This window comes from Sminthopsis crassicaudata, chromosome 2, assembly GCF_048593235.1.
Source record: "Sminthopsis crassicaudata isolate SCR6 chromosome 2, ASM4859323v1, whole genome shotgun sequence".
Taxonomy (NCBI): Eukaryota; Metazoa; Chordata; class Mammalia; order Dasyuromorphia; family Dasyuridae; genus Sminthopsis; species Sminthopsis crassicaudata.
Window position 1 is genome coordinate 278,405,169 of NC_133618.1, and position 26,473 is coordinate 278,431,641.

Here is a 26,473-nt window from a genome sequence, read left to right on the forward strand (position 1 = left end):
CTCTATTAAATTATGAAAGGTCAATTTTGGTTTATTTGTTTGAACTTATTGAAGTATTTATTAAAAGCTGATTGTGTACCAAATACTGTGTTAGATATCAAAGATACAAAGATAAAATGGAAACAGTAACTGTTCTCAAAGAGCTTACATTCTGTTGGAGAGATAAATTGGAATGTGTGTGTGTGTGTGTGTGTGTGTGTGTGTGTGTGTGTAATATAGGTAAATGGAGAAGAGGCAACATTAGTAAATGGGAAAATTAGGAATGGCTTCATGTACAAGGTAGTGACTGAACAGATTTCAAAAGGAAACAAGGGATTTGAAGAAGTAGAAGTGGAATGAGAGCATCAAACATAGGTGAGTCAATTAGTTCGGACTTAAAAGTCTACCAGAAGGGAGGCTGGGTGGTGCAGTGGATAGAGTGCTGGACCTAGAAACAGGAAAATGTGAGTTCAAATCTAACATCAGACATGTTCTAGCTGTGTGACTCTGGGCATTCAGTTTCCTCATCTATAAACTGAACTAGAGAAGGAAATGACAAATCATTTCTGTATCTTTGCCAAAAAAAGCACAAAAGAAAAAAGGTTACAAAGAGTTGCAAATAACTGAAAAATAAAAACAACTGAACAACAAAATTTACTAAAAAGAATATTGGTTGAGAATTAAAAGACATGAACTCATGTTTTGACTCTGCTAGCTTAAGTGTTTTCAGTTCAGTTTAACTCAACATTTATTAAATATTTCATATTCAGGTCACTTAACCATAAATCCTTGGCCAAAAAAGCACAAAATAAATAGCCTCTGCCCTTGTTAAGCTTGGATTCTGTTTTGTAGTTGTTTCAGTCATGTCTGACTCTTGGCAATGGTTTGCCATCTTCTTCTCCAGATCAATTTACAGATGAGGAAATTGAGACAATCAGGGTTAAGTGACTTGCCTAGGGTCACTTTGCTAGTAAGTGTCTCAGGCTGGATTTGGTCTCAGAAAGAGGAGTTTTCCAGACTCTGGGTCAGGCAGTCTATATACTATAGCCATCTAGCTGCCCATATATTCTGTTAGGGAAATAAAAGTTATTTATAGATAAATAAATAAAAGCTCATTTAAAGGAAAGAGTAATCACAACAAGGGAAATTGGGGAAAACTTCATATAAGAGGTAACAAATGAGCTAATCTCTGAATGAAGAAAAATACAAGAAGAAGAAATAAGCAGAGTACATTCTAGTCCTGAGACCCAAATGCCTAAGCAAAGGGAAATGGAACACCAAGTGAAGCAGTCAGTAGACAAATTTGATTAGAATGAGAAAAGTATCAAGGACATTAATATAAAAGTTCTGGAAACATAGCTCAGATTGTATGAAGAAGAGTTTCAATTTTGTCCTAGAGACAATAGGAAGCTATTTCAAATTTCTTTGAGCAGGGAAGTGATATCATGATATCTGTACCTTAAAAAAATTTTTTGGTTATTATGTGGAAGGTGCTAAGTACAAGCTTGTTTATGTCTCACACATAGTCTTTATCTCTGAAGGGAGAGATTATTCTCACCCATATTTAGTGCTTCACAGAAATGTCATGAGACTTAAGGGAGATTCTGATTCTCTTTTTGCTTAACAACTCTATAGAAAACAATGATGCTATAATTTTTATAACATAGTATTTGTCAATTTTACAAAATATTGTTGTTTGAATCTGGGAAAATCATAAGATGTTCACTCTTTTTTTAAATGAGATAAAGCACAAAATTAAGCTTATGCTATGGTGTAACAGGAAGAAGAAAAAAATATATGAAATAGGGATGTACTATCACATCACATCAAGTGAATGACTTAGGTCAATAGGTCAGAGTATGCATTTTTCCCTAGGCCCCTAAAGACAATGTCACCACTGTCATCACTTAGCTTCTAAAATCTTTTGCATAGTTTAAAATGATCTATTCCTTCAGGCAGGAAGAATAAATGTTAGGGAAAGAGATAGTAATTTATTTTTATATCATAGTTTCTGATGTTCAAAGTTGCTTAGATGACAGCTTCCCATATAAATATACATTAGTGTTATAAGTTTAAGTCACAAAGAAGCAAATTTAGGCTTGATAAAAGGGAAAATTATCTAATAACTAGAACTATTAAAAACAGAAGGGACTACCTTGGAAAATGGTGAAGTCCCCCTCAGAAAATGTCTTTAAGAAAAGACTAGATAGCCATTTGGGAACAGAGATTACAAAGAAGATTGTTGTTAAGGTATGGTTGGTTAATTTTCAACTCAGATTCTATGATCCTAGATCTTCCACCCAAATTCTAAGGTCCTATTAAAATTATAATCATCATTTTTTTTTCATCTTTTATTGTCAATTTTGCCTTCAGATGAGGATGATTCTAAGGCTTCAGATATCAAGGTGATGTAATGTAATTTTATCTGTCCAGTGTTTCAACTGGACAGCATGTTGTATTCTTTCCTATTTGGATGAAATGTCCCATTTGTGCAACTTATAAGTTGTAACTAGAGCTGCTTATTTCTCTCACAAAATTCTTCTACTTCCTAGGTTCTTTGTTCAATACGCCACATAGGGTCTCATAACTGAATGTCAGGATTGCAAAATTATGGTTTATTATCAGTAAATGTTTGATTTGCATATCTGTTTATACTTATATACCCAGGGTCACATAAAAATTTCTCCAGCAAAAAGGGGTTACCAAAAAAAAAAAGTTTAAGAAGTCTAGCTATCTAATCAATTTCTTTATTGTTTTTGTTAATACCATCAACTTACATTTTCCCAACTAGGAAATCTAGGAATCTTTTTTGAATCCTAATAATTTTTCTTTGTACCTATAACCTGTTGTCAAATCTTCCTGAGTATTTTCAAGCTGTGCCTTTCATCTCTACTCAGATCTCATGCCTATACCAATGGTCTGGCATCCCGTCATCTTATTTAGAGGCTTCCTCTTTATCCTGCTCCTTAAACTTGATCTAGTTCTATATTAAAAAACACTATTCCTTTTAGTAAAGTGGAACCAAGACCTGATCTTATGACAATTCCTAGAATATCCCTATTTGGACGTCACATGTATTAATTCTCTTTTCTCTTTCAAATATTTGCCCCAAATCAGTCCTTTCCATAGTACTTTTCCCATGTTAAACAGAAACCATGATTTTACCTCTCCCCTAATTCCAGCCAACATCTTAGTTGTTCCACTTCTGAAACTGATAAATCCTTAAGCTTATGAATTATGTTAATATGATTCAGCCTGCGCCCTTGCCATGGTGGTCTCCCTGTTGTAGAGTTGTTTGTTAGTAAGTCTGTCTGCATTTAAGAATGAGTTCCAAGAATATCTGTTTAACTTACTCTGTCTAACATTTAGCACAGTGCCAATCCACACATGGGTGCTGAATAAATGTTATTTGATGATGATTTAATTGCTTTGCCAATTCCAGGAATAGAAACCATGAATTCCCCCAAGTAACAATAAGCTTCACGTGCCGAGTGTGTTAGCAGACTGGTTTTCTGTTTTTGCTTATGTCAGACTAACGGCGGAAAAAGAAAAAGATTCCATGAAGTAAATGTGGAATAAAATCATATTTTTCATCATTTGGATAAAGACCTCTACTCCCAAATGGAGTAGTTCTAGGTAAGAAGCCACAACACTGAAATCCCAGCTCAAAGTTTCAATGGTCTTTAGTAAATGCAAAATGGAAACCCAAAACAAGCAAAGAGATATTTTTTAAAGGACTTGTTGTATTCCATGCATCCACCATTATGGAGAACTTACACTCTGAGCAAAAAGATTTGTTAGCAAAGCATATGACCTTCTTCCCACTACAATGACCATCCCCTAATTAGGCAATGCATCTGATAGTCATTAACAGGAATGAGATAATGAATCACTTTCTCTCTTCTTTGTTAATTTGCTGTAACCAAGCGGCTAATGGATGTCAGAGCTGAGTGATTGCACTGATTATAGTGATTTATAGTTGCAACAAAACAATTTAAAACCATTCTGATTATTCATGCTAAAGATGCTTTATGTTTTGTTTACTAAATGCTTTATGTCCCCTTCCTTCCAACTCTAATTCATCCCCCTCCCCATACACTGAAAGACATCTTCCTGAGAAACTTAAAAGTTGTAAGCTTTTTTTTTTTTTTTTTTTATTGTTTCAGAGTAAGCCATATCATTTTGTTTATATAGAAAAAAGTTTACCCAGTAGAAATGAAAAGCCTTAGGGGTGGAAAGAAAACTTCAGTGGTGCCTAGTTCAAAAGAAGAGAGGAATAAGAGGAAATACGGCAAACTTCAAGCCACTTACCTTGGGGCTTCCAGTCCCTTCCTCCTCCTCTGCAGACACATCAGTAGCCAGGATCTCTGCTTTGATGATATCCAGAGCCCTAAGAATCCAGCTGTGTTGGCGTTTGATTTGTCTCTGTAGTTCTTTCCATTGACTTGCAATCATCTGCAGCATGTCCTTCAGTCCTTCTCAAAAATGAAGGGAGAAAAAAAAAAGGCAAAAGTTGTGGGTTTGATTGCATCTTTAGATACTGTTCTTTACTTGGTGGGGAGGAGAATAGATGGAAATTTAAAACAATTTTCATAAAAGCACCTTGGCACCCCCCTATTCTATTCTTATTTGTCACTCAAGATAGACTAGAAATTCTTGCATTCACATTCCCAGCAGGGCGAAGTCAAAGTCAAAGGGCATCTAGATCTGCTAATCAACCACACGAAGTCGTGGTTTAAAATTCTGTTTGTGCTTTGTGGAAGATATATGTTGGACAAGGGGCAGCCAGATGGTTCAGTGGATATACCACAATAGCTGGGAGTTCAGGAGACTCTTCTTCTTAGGTTCAAATCTGGTGGGAAACACTTTTAAGCTGTGTGACCTTGAGAAAGTTACTTAATCCTGTTTGCCTCAGTTTCCTCATCTGCAAAATGAGCTGGAGGAGAAAATGGTAAATCGCTCCAGTATTTTTGCCAAGAAAACCCCAAATGGGCTCATCAAGAGTTGGACATGACTGAAACAATTGAACAACAAAATGTTGGACAAAATCATGATTAAATACTTAGTAACTGAATGATTTCTGTTTCTAAATGACAAGACCCCATGTACATTTGTGTAGAGATTCTGTACTTGAAATAAAAATAACCAGAGAAATGAACAGGAAGAGGCAAAGCAGTTCTGATAGAAAGCATAGTAAATACACCAGAATTCAGACAGCAAGCTTTCTCACTGGCACATCTGATTAAAAATTCTCGTTAAAACTGGTCATGGTAAGCCCTAAAGATACCAGCTAAATTGTAATTCATCCCAACTTGAGGCTGTTGCATACAAGGATAAGCATAACCAAATGACAAAACTATTTTTAATTTATAATATGTTCCTCATAAATGCATTAATAATGGGGAAGGAATTAGTTTAAGGACCAGAAAACCTACTGATGCAATTACCAGAGCAGAACATTAAAAAAAAATTATGTGTATGGCTAGGCATAGAAACATCCAGCTATTTCTATACCCTCTCCCTTATATCTAAAGATATATCTATAAGTATACTAATGCATATGCATCAATATCCATATGTGCAATCCTCATTCATTATCTTAATGTTATTTCCAAAGCTTCTACATCAAAGACTGTGTCAACGTGAAGTTTTCAGTGATGTGATTTCCACTGAAACTCAGCTGAACAGCAAGACCAAAATAAAATGAACAGACTATTTGGAGGCAGTATTTCATTTTATAAGTATCTCAGCATTGTATGCAGTATATGAAACATTTATAAATCTTGAAGGTCAATCTGATAATGTAAATATTAATAATACATAAGGAAGTGAATATATGCAGTAATTTACAGCAATGCTTCTTCATTCTTTAATAGTCTGGAGACATAAAGACTTGCAATATTTCAGGAGGATTTACCTGATTTGTGAGATACAATAAGCTCCAGAAGTTGCTGCCCTTCTTCCACCACAGCTTCTTTTAGAGCACAATGACTGTCTACATTCAATTTAAAACTCTGCAAAAGAAAAAGGGGAAAAATTTAAAATACATTTATGTATTTATATTTGTGTATATGTATATATAACACATGATATTTAACATTATATTATATATGAGCATACATGTAAATATATATGTGCTTCTATATACAAGTAGAAAGTACCAAAGTACACGTTAACTAGAAAGTACACATACAAAATGACTTGCTACTTTTTATTAAGAACTATAGCCCAATTTACCCAATAGACAAACTAATTTGCAATAATAAAAGCTATTGATATTTGGGATCTGGGCTCAAAACATTTCCATTAGATTAGTAAAGTGCATCTGTGTGAAACAGCTGACAAATCTAGAAATTCATTAGGTTTTTATGAAAAGTCACATCCCGTAGGCTATATCAAGAGTAGCAGTATTCTATAAAATACACTGAATTTATACCAGAACATATGAGCTCTTTTTCTTCAGGTTTTTTTCTAATGTTGGTGATAGCAGTATTTATGAAACCATAAAAAATTGGCAGCATAAAATATATTAGCCTTATGTGCACATATATAAATCCATTAATATGGTAGAGGTCTGCATTTTTCTCTGTCTCTCCCCCACACACACACACACACATACACAGTCAGACAGACATGGAGTTTTTAGACATCTTATTAAAACTTAAGTCAAATATTTTTCAAATTTTTATTATTATTTCAAAATTGATAAGCATGCAATAGTGGGTATCTAGGTAATAACAGAGTTGACAGAGGGTCAGACTTGAAGTCAGGAAAACCTGAGTTCAAATCTGGTCTTAGACACATATTGTTGTGTGACCCTAGGTAAGTCACTTCACGCTGTTTGCCCGTTTCTTCATCTGTAAAATGTGTTGAAGAAGGAAATGGCAAATCACTCCAGTTTTTTTTGTCAAGAAAACCCAAAATGTGGTCATTAAGAGTGAGACAATTAACAACAACAACAAGAAGAAGCACAGTATACTGGATGAAGGGCTGGTCTTTGATTCAGGAATATCTGGGTTCAGATACATAATCAGTTTGATGAACAAGTAATTAATATCTCTATGCCCCCAAGCTAATCTCTAAATTAATATGTTGCAGAATTGTTCTCGATCCCCATTTGGAAAGGGAAGTTTCTTATACCATATAAATCACAGATCCAGACCAAAACCAAAAAAGTTTTTCTTTAAAATATCACATAACTTACAGTGATACAATATGGATGGTATGATGACATCCATGTTAGTGACATTTCCCATCATGTGTCAACAATCAAGCTAATTGCCCATAAAAAATAATGCAATATAAAGATCATTGAGGAAGAGTAATAATGTAATATAAAGATCATTGAGGAAGAGTATCTCTATCCTAGAAGTCAAAGCCCCATGTTCTTAAGGTCCCTTGAAAGCACAGCAATTTAATTTTTCTCTTTTTTTCCCACTCTTAGAATGTCGATGAGAACAGGTGAAACTTCCAAATGTTGAATCATGGGATTTGTCATTGATGGCAGCAGGATGGATTGCAATGGAGGCAATATACAATGGAATTAGGAAGACCGGAGTTTAAGTCTTACCTCATATACTAACTGGGTATGTATGACTCTAGCAAGTCATTTAAACTTTTTCCCAATTTCTTTATCTGTAAAGTCAAGGGTTAGCCCTCCAAAGTCTGCTCTATCTCTTAATCTATGATTCTATACTATAATTAGCCTTTGAAATAGATCGTTTTCTAATTAAGAGTATGGTCCTTAATTTAACCAGCCAAGACTATCCTAGGGACTGACCTTTAGACATTTAATTTTGATTTTTCAATGAACAACTTTCAAAGTGTCACTAATCTTTTGGTATTTCTAATTATGCTCCTTCAAAGTCTTTATATTTTGATTATTGAAATTGATCCTTGAAGTCACTGGCATAGATACTTTTTCCTTCAACTCAATTTATGTCCTCTCAGTGTCTTCTCATCCTGTGCAATTCTTTCCCACCTTCTTCTCATGTTGTCTGCTGATTCTTGTAAGACAATGAGTACTTTGATTCCTCTCTGTTAGCTATCCACGTATCATCTCTCATTTTTGCCATATGATTAACTCAACTTCTTTTGGAGGTGATGTTTTCCATGATTTTAAAATCAAATCATTCATGGTAACAAACTGAAGTTGAATTGCACTCAACATACATCTTTCCATAGTCTTTAGGGTCACTTGTAATTTAAATTCTAGATTTAGATTAAAAAATCCATATTTGCACCAATATAAAAATCACCTGGATATTCCATTTCTTGTCTCCAGGTTTTTTAGCTAAATGTTTACTACTGACCCTCCTGGCTTCCTTTAAATCCCAACTAACATCCCACCTTCTACATGAAACCTTCCCTAATCTTTCTTAACTCTATTATAATCCCCATTATTTTCTTCTTAATCTATATCTGACCTTTTAAATATATTTACATACATTCTATTCCCCCCATTAGATTATAAGTTCCTTGATAGCAAGGTTTATATTTTTCTGGTTTTATATCCCTAGAATTTAGCATAGTATCTTACACTTAGTAGGTACTTAATAAAGGTTTATTAAATGATTAATTGAGTTATTTGGATAATATTGGTATAGAAAGGATGTACTTTTTCAGCAGAGAGTAGCTAGAGATTAATGAAGGTATTATGCAATTTCCCAAAGGTGATACAGAATAAGATGGCTTTTTTTAGATCATTATTTTAGAAAGGGTTTTTTTTTTTCCCAAAAAGTCATCGTGGGGGAAAGAGGAGAATCCACAAGAGATGGCCCAACAATCCTCATTTGAAACAAAAAGTAGCTGTATCCAGAATTTAGAGTCGAGTCTGAAGAGAGTGGGTACTTAATAATTACTTGTAACATTGATATGAACTGAGGATGTTCAGCCTGGAGAAAACTGGTCCATAGCTGGATCGAGCAATTAGGTAACTCATTAATTGAAAGAAGGAAGAAGTGTTCAAGTCTTACCTTGTTTCTCTAATCTCTCTCTAGAACAATAATTTTGGTACTAAAAAGATTTAAGAAAATTGGATATTAAAAACCCAACTCTGAAGATAAATGCAGAAGATAGAAAGTACCTAGTTCTACCCTTGATGGCTTCAAATGCTATGACAAGCAAAACTATAACCTCCAGTACTGAAAGAATTAGTAAAAGAAAATTCTTAATGATTCATGGTCAAAGATATTCAAAGGATCAGAGAGAACAAGGGAGGTACTTCTGGATTGGAGAAGGAAAAATATTGTTTCCATTTTCTAAAAAAGGAAAGTTAAGGAAATCATCGAAAGAATCTAGAGCTTGACTAAAATTTGAATTAGGAAAGGGATAGTCAGTGAGAATCTAGAAACAGAAGTTTCAATCACAAGGAGCCAAACTAACATCACCAAGGATATTGAAACAGGCTGCCTGCATTCCTTTCTCCCTCCCTTCTTCTTTTTTCTTTCCCTCCCTCCCTCCCTCCCTCCCTCCCTCCCTCCCTCCCTCCCTCCCTTCCTTCCTTCCTTCCTTCCTTCCTTCCTTCCTTCCTTCCTTCCTTCCTTCCTTCCTTCCTTCCTTCCTTCTCTCTTCTTTCTTTCCCTTCCTTTCTTTCTTCCTTCCTTCTTTTTTTTACTACCTTGCTGGTAAATCTGGAAGGAAGCTGTAAATACGATATGCCTATATTATAGAAAAATTATGACTCATTGTACTATACCATACTTGTGGACAAAGAGATGCACACTAGAATAGTACTGAATGGCCAGCTCCAAAGAGTATTCATTAATTGGCTTACCATTAGCTTAGAAAGGTGTCTCCAGAGGAAGGCACACTTGGATTATCTATGTTTGGCCCTATGTTGAATGCCAATGGCAACAATGATGTCAATGACTTTGATAAAGACAGAGGTAACAGTTGTTTCTAAATCTGAAGATGAAACAAAGTCTAAAGGGATAACAAACACACTGTCTATGGACTTAGGATTCAAAAAGATCCTGGCAATTCAAAACAATGGACAGAATCAAGATGATACGTAATAGGGATAAATATAAAGTAAAAAAAAAATTTAAAATAAACCAAGTATAAAGCAGGTTCATAAATTCAAGTTCTAAAACATAAGATGGAAGAGACATGTACATAAAGTAATTCTTGAGAAAAAAACAAACACTTACTAAGCACTTACTCTATGCCAGATTCTGTAATAAGTATTAGAAAGCACTAGAAGAAAGATTTAAGTGTTTCTATGGATTACAAATTCAATATAAGTGAATTGTGTTTTATGCAGTTATCAAGGGAATATGAGCTCCTTGAGGTCTGGAATTATTTCCTTTTTGGGTTGGTATTCTCAGTGCCTAATACAGTGTCTGGCATACAATAAACATTAATATGTATTTATGGAATTGAATAGAACAATTGAGAAAGTTAATGTTATCTTTATCAGAATTAAAAGAAACATAGTATTCAGAGCTAGAGAAATGATGATCCTGCTGTATTTTGTGCCCTAATCAGGTCTCAGCTGGAGTGATGTGTTCTTTTCTAAGACCCACAATTTAGGAAGGATATCAATAAACTGAAGAGCATCCAGAGATCAATTGGGATTATAAATATCTTTGAGCTCATACAATATGAAGAATAAATTGTTTTCTCCCATATAATGCAAGTTCCTAAGATACAGGGACAATTTTATTTATATCTTTATCTTCCAGAACCTAGGACAGGGCCTGGCACATAGTAGGTACTTAATAAATGTTTGTTACATTGAATTGGAGTCTATTTTAGCTTGGAAAAGAGAAAACAAGGCATGGCATTTAAATATTGGAAACCTGTCACACTGACAAGGGAATAGGTTGGTTCTGGTTTGTCCCACAAAACTGAACTCCAAAGCAATGAGTAGCCAAAAAAAAAAAAGTCAAATTTAGGTTTGAGGTCAGTTATCCTGCAAAAGAAGAATGGAATGCCTCAGAAGGTAGTGAGAGTCACTTTCCATTACTGGAAGTACTTTTGTACCACTGGCCTCTTTTATCAATAGGCAGTTCAGTAGCTGGAAGGTAATATGGCAGTTATTAGAAAGTCTGAACTTCATGGTCAGGTCTACTGACCATGAGTCAGGTATAGTACAGAATGATTTCCTGTTCTGATCAGGATGGACTCTGAAATTTCTTCTTGTTTTTTTTCTGATTCTTTCTCCTATTCAGACTTGGACCAAGCTTATTGATTAGCTGTCTTACCCCCTCTAAGATATATTGATGGACTAACTCAACTGACTATCCATGTCATCATCTGGACATTATGCATTTTCATCCACTTAATTTTCCTAGTATGAATAGCTAAATTAATCTATTTTAAATAATTGCAGATTTCAATGTGGAAGTTTCATTGTGTTCCAAGGTATGATGTAATTTGTATTATATAATCTGCTAATAGCAGCACTTATTTCTAAACAAACCAATAGAGAATCCTCTTTCCGTTTGAGCTCTTGCATAGGATATTCTATATAGCACTGGCAAAAACCTTAGGTAAACATATTGTATCACTAATGAGCATTTATTGAACAGCCCGGTATGTATAACAAAGTAGCCTGACTTTTGAATAATTTATAAAGTAGGTAGAGTCACACTGGGGAAATAATATAGATATAAAAATCATAAATATGAAAATAAACATAAGAAGAATTTCAATGAACAAATCTACATAGAATGCAAAAGAGGATAATGTTGGTCATTCTGGAATGATTTGTGTATTTGGACCAACTTCTGATTAATTAGGGAAAGTACCAGGAAGGTTTCAAACACAATTTTAAAGCTGACTTGTATGATTTCATAGAGAAAGAAGCAAGAGGGTCAAATGTAGTCAAGATGGAGAGGATGTGGGAACTTAAGTTATTTGTTTTAAGTTTGAAGTTTGGTTGAATTTTGATTATCAAATGGCTTTACATCAGAGATCAATATTATATTCTGTTCTAAGAGCCACAATTTAAGAAAACCATTGATAAGCCTAAAAGAGCACAAGGGAAAGGCAACTGTAGAATGAAGATCTTTGAATTTAGTCATTTTAGATAGGCTTTCCCCCTCTCCCACAGAATGTTAGTCTTCAGGGCATTTCAATACTCTCATTTCAAAAGAACATCCAGAAGTATTTCTGAAAAATCTTGCAAAACACTAGCAAAAAGGAGGGACATTACCAGGTTTACTAGGCTACAAGGATAGTATCCAAAAAAGAGAGGCTTTTTTTTCAAATTTGTTTTGGAAGTCACACTTTAATATCTCAGTAATAGATCCATTTTGACTTTAGCTTGGTAAATGGTGTTAGATACTGGCCTATGCTAATTTCTGCCATACTGCTTTCCAGTTTTTCCAACAATTTTTACCAAATAATGAATTCTTATCCCAAAGTCCTAAGTCTTTATACTTGTCAAATTGGGAAGAAAACAAAAGAAAAAAATCTACATGATAATATATTTAAAAGAAATTGCAAGTTATATATAATAGATTTATAGTTTCATGTGCAATCATCTTTTCATACTGTTATGAAAATGTTTTATTCCATAAATTAAAAATGAAATATATAAAAATCTTTTAAAAAGAGGATTATTTTTAGAGCATCTAACTCCTGCCCTCTTTTCAGATAGAGGCAGATGACTAGGTAAAAGGAAATATGGCAATTACTAAAAAGTCTGAGCTTATTGGTCAAGCTTAAATATGAACAATGCCAACTTTAGTCCTTTGTCTTTGATCTACTTTTGCATTTGAGTGTTTAAAAAAATTAAATCTAAAATAGCTCAAATAGAATGGTGGGGAAAAGGGAGAGGATCAAGGAGAAAGCTTGAGATGGAACTCAAAATAGTCCCAAAAGATTCAAAGAAAAATCCTCTTATCCAACAATTTCCTGGAATGAACCCTCTTCTAGAAGTTTCCTCACAACTGGTGCTTTAGCCTGGTGCTAACAATATTTAATTTACTGTTTACTTAAAACAGACTTGTGTTGAATAGTATGTAATCATGTGCTTCACAAGAGGTGCATCAGGCATGTGCCTCAAAGCATAAGAGAACCTAAAGGACCTGAGAGTAGGTTGGGTAATTTGATATAATTGAAGCCAAGAGTATAGAATAGATGCAGCTGGGTCTGGCACAGTCTCAAGATGACGTGGATACATTTGATGGGAAAATTGGAAAGGATGAAGTATTCACTATTAGGAAAAAGATCAGCTTGATGCCCTGGAAAAGAACCATTTAACATAAATATTACCCAAATGTTACAATATTGCTTGATTTTCAGGTGCACCTACTAACCATTAATAATATTAACCAAGAAAGCCACAATGGGTCTCCTTGGCAGCATCCCTAAGGAGGCCCATCTTTAGGATCTTCAACAAAATTTCTGACTTCAAAAGAACCCAAAGATTGCCTTACTGTATAGTCAAGAATAAAACCAGGATGTGAGAAATTTCTGCTTTTCAATATAAAAAACATCTTTTCCCCTAATGCTACACAATAATACCTTATATTCAAGAGCCATCCTCTAACTTACACAATATTTCCTGAAAATATATAAAATTCTCCCAAGACAATTTAGAGCAAGTGCATTGTCACGGGTCAAGCACTCTGGTCTCCCATGCCATTGGTTCTAAGAAGCACCATAATAAATATGGGAGGTTTGGGCCATGTGGGACACTAGCATGGAAAATTCCATAAAAATAAATTTGGGGAGATAATTTTAAACAGCATCTTTTAAAAAGCAGGGAAAGGATCAGGAAGAGATGGGCTAGCTGAGGTCTTAATCTATTTTTGTCTCAGAGAGCCTTTTGTCAGTCTGATGAAGCCTATTCTTAGAATAATGTTTTTAAAACCATAAAATAAAACACATAGGATTATAAAGGAAATTAATTATACTAAAATACAGTTATCAATTTTTAAAAAGTTCACGGATCCCAGGCTTAGAACCTTTGACCCCTAGATAAAATGGTGATAGATGTTGCCATGAGTGCCCCCCCAAAGGAATGAGTTTGTATAGATGTTGAGTGTGGCTTCCATGAGAGCTTCTATGTATTTATACTGTTCAGCTGTGCTGTGATTATGCTCTCCACTTAGTAGGTAGAATATACACATAACACACATATATACCCTCCCCTACTCTATGTGTGTGTATATATAGACATGTGTGTGTATATATGGGAACACACATATATCTTAACAAATGTGGATATGACATATACACACATTCTATATACATATAGATTATATATTTATACATATAACATATACATATGTAATACACATATATGTATGTATATATGTTTGGGGCAGCTAAGTAAAGTGCTGAGACCTGTGAAGTCAGTAACATCCAATTTCCTGAGTTCAAATCTGACCACAGACATTTAATCATTCATCCTTTCAATCAAATCATTTAACCTTGTTTGCCTCTGTTTCCTTGTATGTAAAATGAGCTGGAAAAAGAAATGGCAATCCACTTTTACAGCTTTGCCAAGAAAACCTCAAATAGGGTCACAAAGAGTCAGACACGACTGAACAACATACACACACACAATACTATAATCAGCTCATTTCATATTGTTGCGCTTGACAATTTGGCAGGTGGGAGGAGAGATGGAGAACAGAAGCCTATTAACATAAAACAAAACCAAGAAATGCTATGCCCAGTTGATAACAAAACAACCTAGTGCTTCAAAATGAGTTACCCTTGGGGAACTATATGAATATATTTGAATACACTGATATATAAAGTAATAGGAAAGGAACACAGTTGGGTACAAAGGATTAGAGCATAAAATTGGCTGTCAAAGGTTTCCTCCTATATAGGAGGATCTACGAAGATGCTAGCCATTTTACACAGCAACCTTGCAATACTTCTGGAAGCCTTTGAGCAATAAGATTAAGTCTACTTACACCATATAACTATTATGCTCAGTGGTTGTAGTTGACTGGAAGATCCTGAAAAACCAGCTCCTTTCTTCTTCCTTAAAAATGTTAGTTTTTTCCCCTACTCCTTAAATTTTGTTTTTTAAAAGTCACTATCTTTTTTTTTTCTTTTAACTGGGAGTGGGAGGGGATGAAGAAATTCTTTCATTTTTTTTCTTCCCTATAAGGACATACAAAAAGCACCTGTCAGAATTCAGTATCTTAGCTGTTTCTAATGATAGATGCCAGCGGCGATCAGTCAGGCTATGGAGCTTCCAAATATGAAAGACATATTGAACTGGTGAACTTTTCCTCCCATTGTCATTTTAAAGGGATGGTATCATACACTGATGATGAATAAGCTGCTTGCTGACACCTTGCTTTCACACACAGGGCCAGTTCAAGGATTTTTACTACCCTGGGTAAAGAAAGACTTGCCTGTCTACAAGAGATGAGAAAAACAAGATATGTTCTGTCAGAAGTTCGCTGATTCTAAAAGTCATCTGTTGTGCTGACCAAACCTTCGATGCTGCCCTCCTGCACTGTGACTCCTCTTGATGCTGTATGTTCTGCCTTGTTCTCTCATTTCTTGAGAGATGTATAAGGGAGAAGCTATTTCACCATTTTTCTTATCCACATATCCTAGAAATTTCCATCCTGAGTGCTACTAAAGATATTGTGCCTCAGAGAACAGACTATTTTGTAGTATTGGTCCCTTACATAAATATGGTCCTAAAATGGTAAACCAGTAACCATTATATAAAGACCTTTATATAATTCAATATTTTCTTATTTAACAACTTAATCTTCCCTAATAGGAATCTCTTGTATTCAGGGAAAGCTACAAAAGCAATAAGGCTTTTGGGACACTGTACAATGGAAAGAAGTGGATTGCAAGCCATATAGTTTGGGTTTTGGATTGTAACCTTAATCTTCTAGCTCTAACTTTCCTTATCTTTACACAGAAATGACTGAGCTAAGTTATTTTTAGAAATGACTTAAGTACTACGGAAGAAAGGATCATAGGGCTATACAGTTATAGATGAATCAGTTTAAGCTAAGAGTAGAGAGAAGCCACAGAATTTACAAAAAGGAAGCAGCTCCTAAAGTCCACCTAGACCATTCATCTACCATAAGGAGAACATTCACACCAACAACCCAAAGCGTCTTTTCTTAAGGATCTCAAGGGAAAAGATTTTTAACTTTTGTTATGGCTTCTTATCTTATGGTAAGATGAATAATTTATTTTAAAAGGCTTGAAGAGAACAGTTCTACCTCCTAGCAGCTTAACTGGTTAGCTTTAATATTTAACCTCCTTTTGCCTCTTCCATGCAGAACATGGAACCTATGGAACACAGGTAGCACACGTAATCCATATTCTGAAATGAACAGGTAAGTAAGTGGAAATCAGATGAAAGCAAAGTCATCCCCTATTTCTTGCCTCCTCTTCCTCCTCCCCCCCCCCCCGCCCGTCACACACACCTCTAGCTGACCTTCAGTCTGCCAGTCATCTTTAAGGGAATTATTAGTATACTTAGTCATATCTTAGAAACAACTGCTAAATACTGACAAGTTTCACTCAGGGTGGACTATCTAACAATTGCCATATTCATGAAATATGGCCACAGAGTGAAATTATGATTTCATTGGAAATCAATTGGAAAGCAGAGAACTTCCAAATGGGGAAACTTTCTCTACCAGTGCAGATTGCCATTTGCTCTGCCACTTATAGTTCTAGAGTATTTTCTGGGGCATCTTGCAACTTGGCCAATGATCACAAGGCAAAATGCATCAGCTCTCAAATCCAGGTCATTCTAGCTCCAAAGTCAGCTTTCAATGCAACTCTATGTTGTTTCTGCATGTTCACTTCTTACAAAATCACTACTTGGCTTTTATTTAAAGAATCCAAGAATGATTGTCACGTAAAGCCTACACTGGTTGAGGTAGCCCAAGTCACTAATTTATATGTACCTTCTTGACTCGTGGTCTTATACATATAATAATTTGCTCAATTCCTACTATAACTCTACATATGTTCTGAAAAAAAAAGATTTTATTTTTCAGACACAAAAACCAACTATTTCTTCTAGGTATGATAGTGAAAGCTTAAAAATTTAAAGTTTATTGTATAGTCCTTTCAGTCATGGCTGACTGTAACTCCATTTGGGATTGTCTTGACAAAGATACTGGAGTGGTTTTCCATTTCCTTCTCCAAATCATTTTCCAGATGAGAGAAACTGAGGTAAATTGGATTAAATGATTTTCCCAGGGTCACACAGCTGGTAAGTGTCAGAGGTCAGAATGAATGAACCTGGGTCTTCTGCCCTCTAGGTCCAGAGCTCTATCAATTGATGCCATTTCTCATAGCCTCACTCAAGAATAAGACAAATTGGAGAGGTACTGAATGCTTACAGTTGTTCTCCACTCCAGATTTACTGTTATTTATTATTTCTGATGGTCTCTACTTTGACACAAGTATTCATGCTAACTCCACAGTTTGACCACACTAAGTATGTAACACTATAAAGGAAGGTTCTGGCTAAATAGAACATTTTGGCTTCCCAAATTCATTGCTGCTATACCCCTGTGTTTCAACATTGATTAAAAAGCAACCAGTTCAGGTACCAAATATCTTCTACTGTAATCCCAAGGTAGAATAATTGATGTGGAGCAGCCCCTGCAGAAGTGGAGTCACCAGGGTGATGGATGGATATAAGTATATTATTCACACGTACATCTGCTAATGTAACAGCCCCAATGCAAACATTAGCACTTAAGAACATTATGTGGATTTGGGACAATCCCTGGAGGACTCCAGTTCCATTAAAATTTTGTTTGGCAGCCTGGGGCAGAACTAATCCTACTCCCACATGCTTCATGCATTTTAGAGGGGAATCAAACTGCTTTAAAAATAAACTTAATAAATTTTGTGATGTCAAAACATTAACATACTATTCATACAGGCTTCACATTTTAAAATAACAATGTGAACCTGTAGGTTTGTTTTTAGCCTTCCTAACACCTCAGTTAAAAACCCAGGTTTGCTATGTCTTAAGCCAGGGCTGATGGCATCATTAACACCTCAAAAGGAGCAAAGGCAGAATTCTTTATATTTCAGCACTCTCAGGGTTACTGTTGTCATCAGATGGGGAGACAAAACCCAGAATTCTCACTTCCAATCTGGTTGGTAAAGAGCTAGGGAAACCATTTACCTTGAAAATAGCCTTGTCTTCCATTTTGAAGTCAGCCTTTGAAATAATTTGTAATCTTAATCACACTGTGTTTCTGAGGAATCGACAAGCTTTATTTTAAGTCTTTCAATCACTCTTAAAAGAATACTTAACTTCTCTGCACTGATATTTTTATATGTGTAGGATAAAGTAATTGGGGAAAACTACATGGCAGCCAAGTGGCACAATGGGTAAAGCACTGAGTCAGGAAGACTCATCTTCTTGAGTTCTAATGTGGCTTCCAATATCACTGGCTGTGCAATCCTGGGCAAGTCACGTAACCTTATTTGCCTCAATTTCCTCATCTGTAAAATGACCCGGAGAAGGAAATGGCTAGCAAAGAAAATCCCAAATGGCATTACAAGCGCTGGACTGACTAAAACCGCTGAACAACACAAGGCTTAATTATAATCCTATAACTTAGCATTTGGAGCCCTCCACTCTCTGACTCTACCTACTTTTCTACCCTTATTTCATATTATTCTCTTTCCCTTACTCTCCCTTTCAGGCAAGCTGGCTTGCTGCCTGTTCCATCTCCTGCTTTCTCATCTTTTCTCAATCGTCCCCCATGACTAGAATTGTTTTTGTCCTTCCCTTCAGGTGGTCCCTTCCCTTCCTTATCTTAAGTTGAATTGGGGTGATACAGCTAAGGTACTGCCTTCTACTTGAGGCCTTTCCCGATTACTCCAGTAATCGGGGCATTATTTTGTCACGTATTCTGTATTTACTCATTTATGAACATTCTATATCCTTCCAAGAGAATGTAAGCTCTCTGAATACAGGCATTGCTATCACTTAAATCCCCAGAATAATCAGGACAGACAGTTCAGGCAGAAACATATATCACTTTCTCTGACTCAGATACAGAACAGCTTGCCTAGAATGTAGCTTTCCCTCAGGCAATGGCAGAACAATAACCTTGAAGAATGAGACATTTGGAACAGGAAGAGAAAAAGAATGGAGAAATATATATATATATATATATATATATATATATATATATATATATATATATATATATATTATATATATATATATATATTATATATATGTACACACATACACACATGTATATTAGTAGACTTGGTCAAGCAACAGTAAACAAAGACAGAGAAAATAAGTGCCCAAATTATGAAGAAAAGTTCATGCATGTTTTTCTGGCCTGCACCAAAAAACCTTGAGTTTGTCCCTGGGTTAGTTAAGCCTATACTCAAAAGAGATCAAACAAAGAGGAAAGGGTCTCATACATATAAAAAATATTTATAGCATCTGTTTTTGTGGTAACAGGAAAAAAACATAGAAATTAAAGAGGATTCCCATCAATGCTTGTGGTTAAATAAAATATGGTATATGAATATAATGGAATATTATTGTATTCCACTTCAGAATTGAGGATATAGATGATTTCAGAAAGTCACGAAAAGGCATATGAACCAATGTGGAGAAGAACTGGGAGAATAATTTATAAATAACATCATTATCATAAAAATAAATAATTATGAGGGCTTCTTATAGACTCCAGAATGAAATATTCAGATCCAGGAGAACAGTTTATACAATAATAATAACATGTAAAAACCAACAATTTTAAAAATCGTAAGAAGACCAATGATAAAATATGTTATCCATTACAGAGATGTGGTAGATACAGGAGTACAGAATAAGACATATGCATTTTCTATAAATTGGTGAGGAAAATTTGTTTTATTCAATATACATTCTTATTACAAGAAATTTCTTTTTTCCCCTCAATGGGGTGGAGGATAGGAATGAGAAAATGTATTTATTTATAATAGAGAGAGGGATGCTACAGATGTGGAATGCTGTATTCGCTTTCAGATGAAGTCATTAGTCTTACTTAATTGTTTTTCTTTATTACAAGAGAGTTCTCATGAAGTAGAAATGATCTGTAAATGTTTGTAATGCAAAACCAAAACACATTGATAAAACATTTTAAATGAAAGAAAGGAAAAATAAAAAAGGAAGAAAAGAGGGAGGGAAGGAAGGAAGAAAGGAACAAAGGAAGGAAGAAAGGAAAGCAGAAAGGAAGGAAGGAAGGAAGGAAGGAAGGAAGGAAGGAAGGAAGGAAGGAAGGAAGGAAGGAAGGAAGGAAGGAAGGAAGGAAGGAAGGAAGGAAGGAAGGAAGGAAAAAGAAAGAAGGAAGGAAAAAGAAAGAAGGAAGGAAGGTAGGAAGGAAGGCAGAAATGAAGAAAGGAAGGAAGGCAGAAAGGAAGGAAGGAAGGAAAGAAAGAAGAGGAAGGAAGGAAGAGGAAGGAAAAAAGGAAGGAAGGAAAGAAGGAAGGAAGGAAAGAAGGAAGGAAGGAAGGAAGAAAGGAAGGAAGGAAGGAAGGAAGGAAGGAAGGAAGGAAGGAAGGAAGGAAGGAAGGAAGAAAGGAAGGAAGGAAGGAAGGAAGGAAGGAAGGAAGGAAGGAAGGAAGGGAGGGAGGGAGGGAGAGAGAAAGGGAGGAAGGCAAGGGGGAAGAGAGGGAGGGATTGAGGAAGGGAGGGATGAAGGAAGGAAGGAAAGAAGAAGGAATAAAGGGAGGGAGGGAGGGAGAAATGAAGGGAGAGAGGGAGGGAGGGAGGAAAGGAAAGAGGAAGGAAAAGAGAGAGGGATAGAAAGAAGGAGTGAGGGAAAAAAGAAAGGAGGGAAAGAGAAAGAGAAGGGAAAGAGAGAAGGGAGAGGGAAGGAGAAAAGAGAAAAAGAAAGAACTTAAAGGTAAAATTGCTTAACTCCTATTGGTAATCTTCAAGGAATAATAAAAAATAATAAAGGCTATGAGAAATTTGAGATGGTCAAGCTCTCTGGTTTTCCAAAGATAGGTGATAAAGACTACAAAGCAATGAGTTTGAGGCATTAATTCTTAGCAATATTCTGTAACAGTCTCTCTCTCTCTCTCTCTCTCTCTCTCTCTCTCTCTCTCTCTCTCTCTCTCTCTCTCTCTTTTTTTGGAGGCTGGGGTTAAGTGACTTGCCCAGGGTCACACAACCAGGAAGTGTTAAGTGTCTGAAACCAGATTTGAACTCGGGTCCTCCTGAATTCAAGTCTGGTGCTCTATCCATTGCGCCACCTGTAACAGTCTCTTAAATACATGATTTATAATTTTTTTTTTAAAAAGGAAAGGACATGATGATCACCAGGTACTTAAATGAGTTCACTAATCACAGGGATAACTGCCAAATTTTTTTTAGTGTCTTAACATTCAAAAATGCTTTCCCTCTATTATCTCCTTTGGAACTCACAAGAAACCTATTACAGGTATTATTATTTGCATTTATTTGCATTATTATTTGCAGAAAGACTCAAAATGATTAGATACCTTTATTTTTTTATCATAAAACTAATTAACCCAAATATTTCTAATTATAAGTCCAATGATCTTTCTACTGTACTATGTTCCCTCTTCTGTTGGGCCAAAATCACTTTCTTTTTTTGACAGGAACACTAGGCCATAGAACAAGGCCGTAGCCATAGCATAGCTGTTCTTCAGCAAGGCATTCTAAAAAGTTGATGTTGTAGGGGACAAGGTAGGGAAACATGACCTGGTTGAACAGACAAATAATAGATTCATTTCAACTGAAGGAGTTATTGCAAAGTGGGAAAAACCACATTCTCTGAAGTCAAAGGAGCTGACTTGAAATCTTGCCTCTGGCACAAACTGGACAAAGCTCTTCTTTCTCTCCGACGTTTTCTTTATCAAGAATATGAAGGAATTGGACAAGAGGGAAGTTGGGTCATCATTAGATCCTCGGATACAAGATTTCTGGTTGACGCATGGAAAATTCTACCATGTATTTAGCAGTGTGTTGGATGGCACTCATATCAAATGTGCCAATAGCACAAAGCTGAGAGGTATAGCTATAGAACTAAGTGATAGAACCAGGATCAGAGACTTTCTTCACCACCACCACAATGAGGTGAATCAAATTTACTAGGGATAAATATAAAAGTTTTTTTTTAAATAAATCAATGTCTTTATGAAATCAAGAAATCATAGCCACAACTTATCTTTCAACAGGGATCTTCTCATTTCTGATTCTTGCTCTAGATATATTCTATAGAATAAGTATTCCTGTAATGTTGTTTTACCTCAAGTCATAATCTCACAAGACCAGAAAATAAAGTTAGGGACTTTATTGACTATAGAGTTAATTAGATTTACCCAAATAATATATTTATTGAGAAGCATCTGCTATTTTCAAATTCTAGAGATAATTCCCAAACCACTGACCTATCTCTTTATTGTTCATCTTTTTGTTTTGAAAGGGCAGATCTGACCACATTGCTTCTTTCTCCAAACATTAAGCTCCAGTGGTTCCCGTTCACTTCAATGACCAAATATAACATCCTCTGGTTGGCATTCAAAGCCCTTTATAATCTTCTATCTATTTCTAATCTTCTTACATCTCTCTTTATTTTTTGATCTAAGGACATTTGGCTTCCTTGTTCTTCCTTAAACCACCTCCTGATTCTAGCCATGTTTACTTGTTGTTGCCTATCCATGGAGTGCTCTCCCTTCTGATCTCAGCCTTCAAATTTCCCTTGAGTCCTAATTAAAATTCCATCTTCTACAGGAAATCTTTCCCAATCTCTCTTAATTCCAGCATCTTTACTGTTAGTTATTTCCTACTTACATATAGCTTGTTTGTACATAATTGTTTGCATGTTGTTTCCTCCATTCAATTTGGAGTTCCTGGGATCAGGAACTGTCTTTTTCCTGTCTTGGTAACCCTAATATGTAACACAGTGCCTAGCATAGAGCAGGAGTTTAATAAAAGCTTACTGACTAAAACTATATTAGGATTTGTGGGAAAGATGGAGATAAGTAAAATAGGGGCTCTGCCATCAAGTATATTACAATCTATTGGAGCTGGGAGTTAGAGGTAAAGAAAAAACAAATCACACAAATAAGTAAGGTAGGATATAGGAAGTTTCATAAAAATGTAAAAACAAAGTGATATTTCTTCTAGTTCTGTGGGAATGGTTTTAAGAAAGTTATTTTATTTTAACCATATTGTGACATTACCCTAGCGTTCATTAAAAAAATAAATAAATAAAAAGATTGGATCCAACTTGTAATCTGACTGGCTGACAAGGCTTTCAATATAGATATTCATCACCCAGGGCACACATTTGTCACCAATATTCAGATCCTTACTCCATATCATAGTGTTGATTAAATAACATTCATATGTGTCATGAAAAAAAAATCAATATTCTTTCTTTAGAGCTTTTAACTATAAATGGAAAAAAAAATCAGAAACACCTTTCAGCTGTCTTTCTTCCCCTCCCCCTTTCCCTTTTCATTCTTCATGGCTTCTAGTTTAAAAATGAAATGTTTTTCTTGCTCCCATCTTCTTAAGGCTACCCTAAGTCTCTCTCTCTCTACCAATGAAGTGACAGCTTGGTATGGATCAGGCAATTTGAGCTTCAGAGAACACTATCTGTCTGCTACAAAACTAACAATATGGTTGGTATACCTTGGCAAGTTTGCCCATTTGCTTTGTGTTGGCAGTAAAATGAGAGCCAGTGACAATGATTGCCCCCTTTAAGTTGCATTTGTTCATTATACCTAACTGCCATCAGATTAGGATAAGAGCTGAGATGGCATCCAATCTGAAATAACAGGTGGAAGCAACAATATCCTTTAGGAATCTGCATTCTACCAGGTAGAAGTAACTATCCTTGGTGGATTATAAGTGAAGAATGTATGAATTAAAAACTTATTATGTATAACATAGGTATTCATTGTTCTTTTTTCTGGTTGATTGGGGTTAGGCTGATATGATCTCAGTTTTTGAAAGTCCACAACTATGTTCATGAAATCCAAATAAGTTTCAAATCTTAGGTGCTTTGTTGTAATAGTGCCTACTAAAGAAAAATACTCCTGTAGAGCATCAGGCTATCTCTAGAGAATAAAATTTCTCTTGATTACATAGCTACAAGGTGTTTCAGATAAAAACTTCACTCTGGTCTCTGAGGAATTTTAGAAAACATCCTGTTTTCATTAGTGTCATTTCCCCTCCCCCCCAAAAGCAGTTATATTAAAACTTCAATACCAAAAAAGAAACAGAATCAAAAAGCATTTAGTAAGTACCTATCTGTTTCTTTCTCTGGGCTAGACAATGACCAAAGAAAATGAAAAGACACTGCTCTTGCCCCCAGGGAGAAAGATGATCATTCAAGGTAGAGAATACTTGTATGTGACTAGATATAAAGAAGTTACGAATTCTACCCATCCTTTATGGATTGGCTCCTCCATGGAGTTTTTTCTTCTCCCTTTGCCATATAATTATAGAATTAAAATTGGTAGGGTCCAGAATTTATTAGGAGAGAGGGATGAATTTCTTTTAGAAATCTGAAGCACCTTCAACTAACTCTTAACTTCTCCAGGAAACAGTGTTCTTTCTTTTAAATGCCAATCAATATTCTACCATTACTCCTGTATGGCTATGAGTAATGGAACATTACAATCTTTGAAAAAACAAAAACTGAAAATGTTCTAGAAGCCACTTAAAAGATGCATAGTGAGTAAGGGCTGACAACTACACATAAAAAATAAGAAACTACAAAAACTAAAGGATTTCATCTGAGGAATATATGATTGAAAAAAATGGAATTGGTCAAACAAGAGGAAGAGAATTTTGGATGGATATAAACAAGAGTCACATAGGATGGAAAAGTATGGATGAATCATGTTCTAAATATTTTGGGGTATTATGGTCACTTATATCTCATCCTCATAAGTAGGTGGCAGATTTCAAGAAAAAGACTATGATGTATTTTACTTTTTCTGTCCTATACAAAGAGGATTACAATAGTTTAAAAGAAAATTGAGAAACTTTCTTGAAATGTAACATTTTGAAAGTTAGTCATTCAGCATATTATATTCACCTTTGTTTCCAATTAAGTTTGTTTAGAACAGGATTTTTTTAGATTTTGACATTCAATTCTAATTCATCTCAAAAAATATTTATCACATCCTTGTACAATGCATTGACACCCAGGTTTTCTTTTGCATAGGCAGCAGAATACTACTGGTGATGATAATCTGCACATAAGTGGCATAGAAGATATAGTCCAAAAATGAGATCAGAAAAGGAGATAAGCAAGTCATATATGTAGCAATAGTAATGGATAACAGACAAGTTTAATGCTAGACTGCTGTAGGTTGAATATTAAAGTATCTAGAATAACACTTGTTATGCCACAGTTCTCTTTTATTGTCCTAACTCAGTTTCCCTAATTATCCTGACCCAGTCCTGCCTGGTTCTGCTTCAGTTTATAATTGTCTGCTTAATCCTGCAAAACCTTCCCTCCCTCTTAATCAGAATATTTGATAAGAATAAAAGATCTTATGTTTTAGAATATCAAAATGTCTCTTCCCCATCCCAATCTATCAGAATATCAGATACTGTCTTATCAAGATGCCTCTCCCCATCTCTGGGTGCCTCCCTTATTATGTCATCCCTCTCTGGAAGCTCACCCCATCCTGTCTGCCATTCTCAGCACCCTGACTTCACCTCTGCCTCAGTCTACCCCCTTAGTCTGAACCATGTGTATATAGGTCATTGAGAACTCACATTGTTTGCTGGATTCTTGGAGAGGACAGTCTCCTTCAGCCTTGGGACCAAACCATGGATCCATTTGGTGCCAGTAAATCTCTCCCTTTTAAATAAATTACTAAATACACTCTAATCTCTATCTTGCCTCAGTTTCTCCAGCATTACAACTAGCATATTGGATAGACCCTTCACAAAGGATTTCTACATGTACATGGTCAAGAATTACTTGGGAGCAGTCCCAGATGGGTTGCAACCTGAGGAAGTAAAAAGAATATCTTTCTTCTTTCCTTAATATCTTTGCATTACTTGCTAGATTTCTTTCTTAAGGACCATACCTTAAACTCATTCTGGTTCTCATTAATTGGCCAACAAAAGGTTACAGGACAAGCCCACTTGGTCTTTGTTTTGGTCCTGATTGCCGCTGAATAAAGGAGACTAGCAATTGTTGTTTTGTTTAGAAACCTCTTCCAGACTGATTCTTATTCATTCATTCTTTCAATTTTTATTTATTTGTTTTTTTTATTTATGACTAGGTTAAAAGGTCCTTCTTTGCATCATTTTTTCCCTAACCTGGCCTTAATCAATGAATGTAGGTTGGGTCAAACTGATTCCTGTTAGAGACCTTAGCTTTAAAAGGCCAAGATGTTCCATTGCATCCAGGGCCAACTCCATTCATGTTGATCTACATCTTGCCACTGGACCCAAATGGTTCTGGAGGAGAAAGTAAGACTGGGGATTTTGCACAGCCTTCCCTCACTTAAATCCAATTCACTTGCACATCATGGTATCACCTTCCTGTCGTCA

At 35.5% G+C, this 26,473-nt stretch overlaps 1 protein-coding gene across 1 annotated transcript in view; it reads right to left on the reverse strand.

Moving 5' to 3' along the window:
* The window catches only part of AKAP6 (A-kinase anchoring protein 6), a 522,653-nt gene that overhangs the window by 270,469 nt on the left and 225,711 nt on the right, over positions 1–26,473 (reverse strand). The window contains exons 6-7 of the mRNA XM_074284790.1: positions 5,897–5,993; positions 4,291–4,454 (exon numbers count right to left, since the gene is read on the reverse strand). Of these exons, the coding sequence (XP_074140891.1) occupies positions 4,291–4,454; positions 5,897–5,993 (261 nt within the window). The remainder of the gene's footprint in view (positions 1–4,290; positions 4,455–5,896; positions 5,994–26,473) is intronic.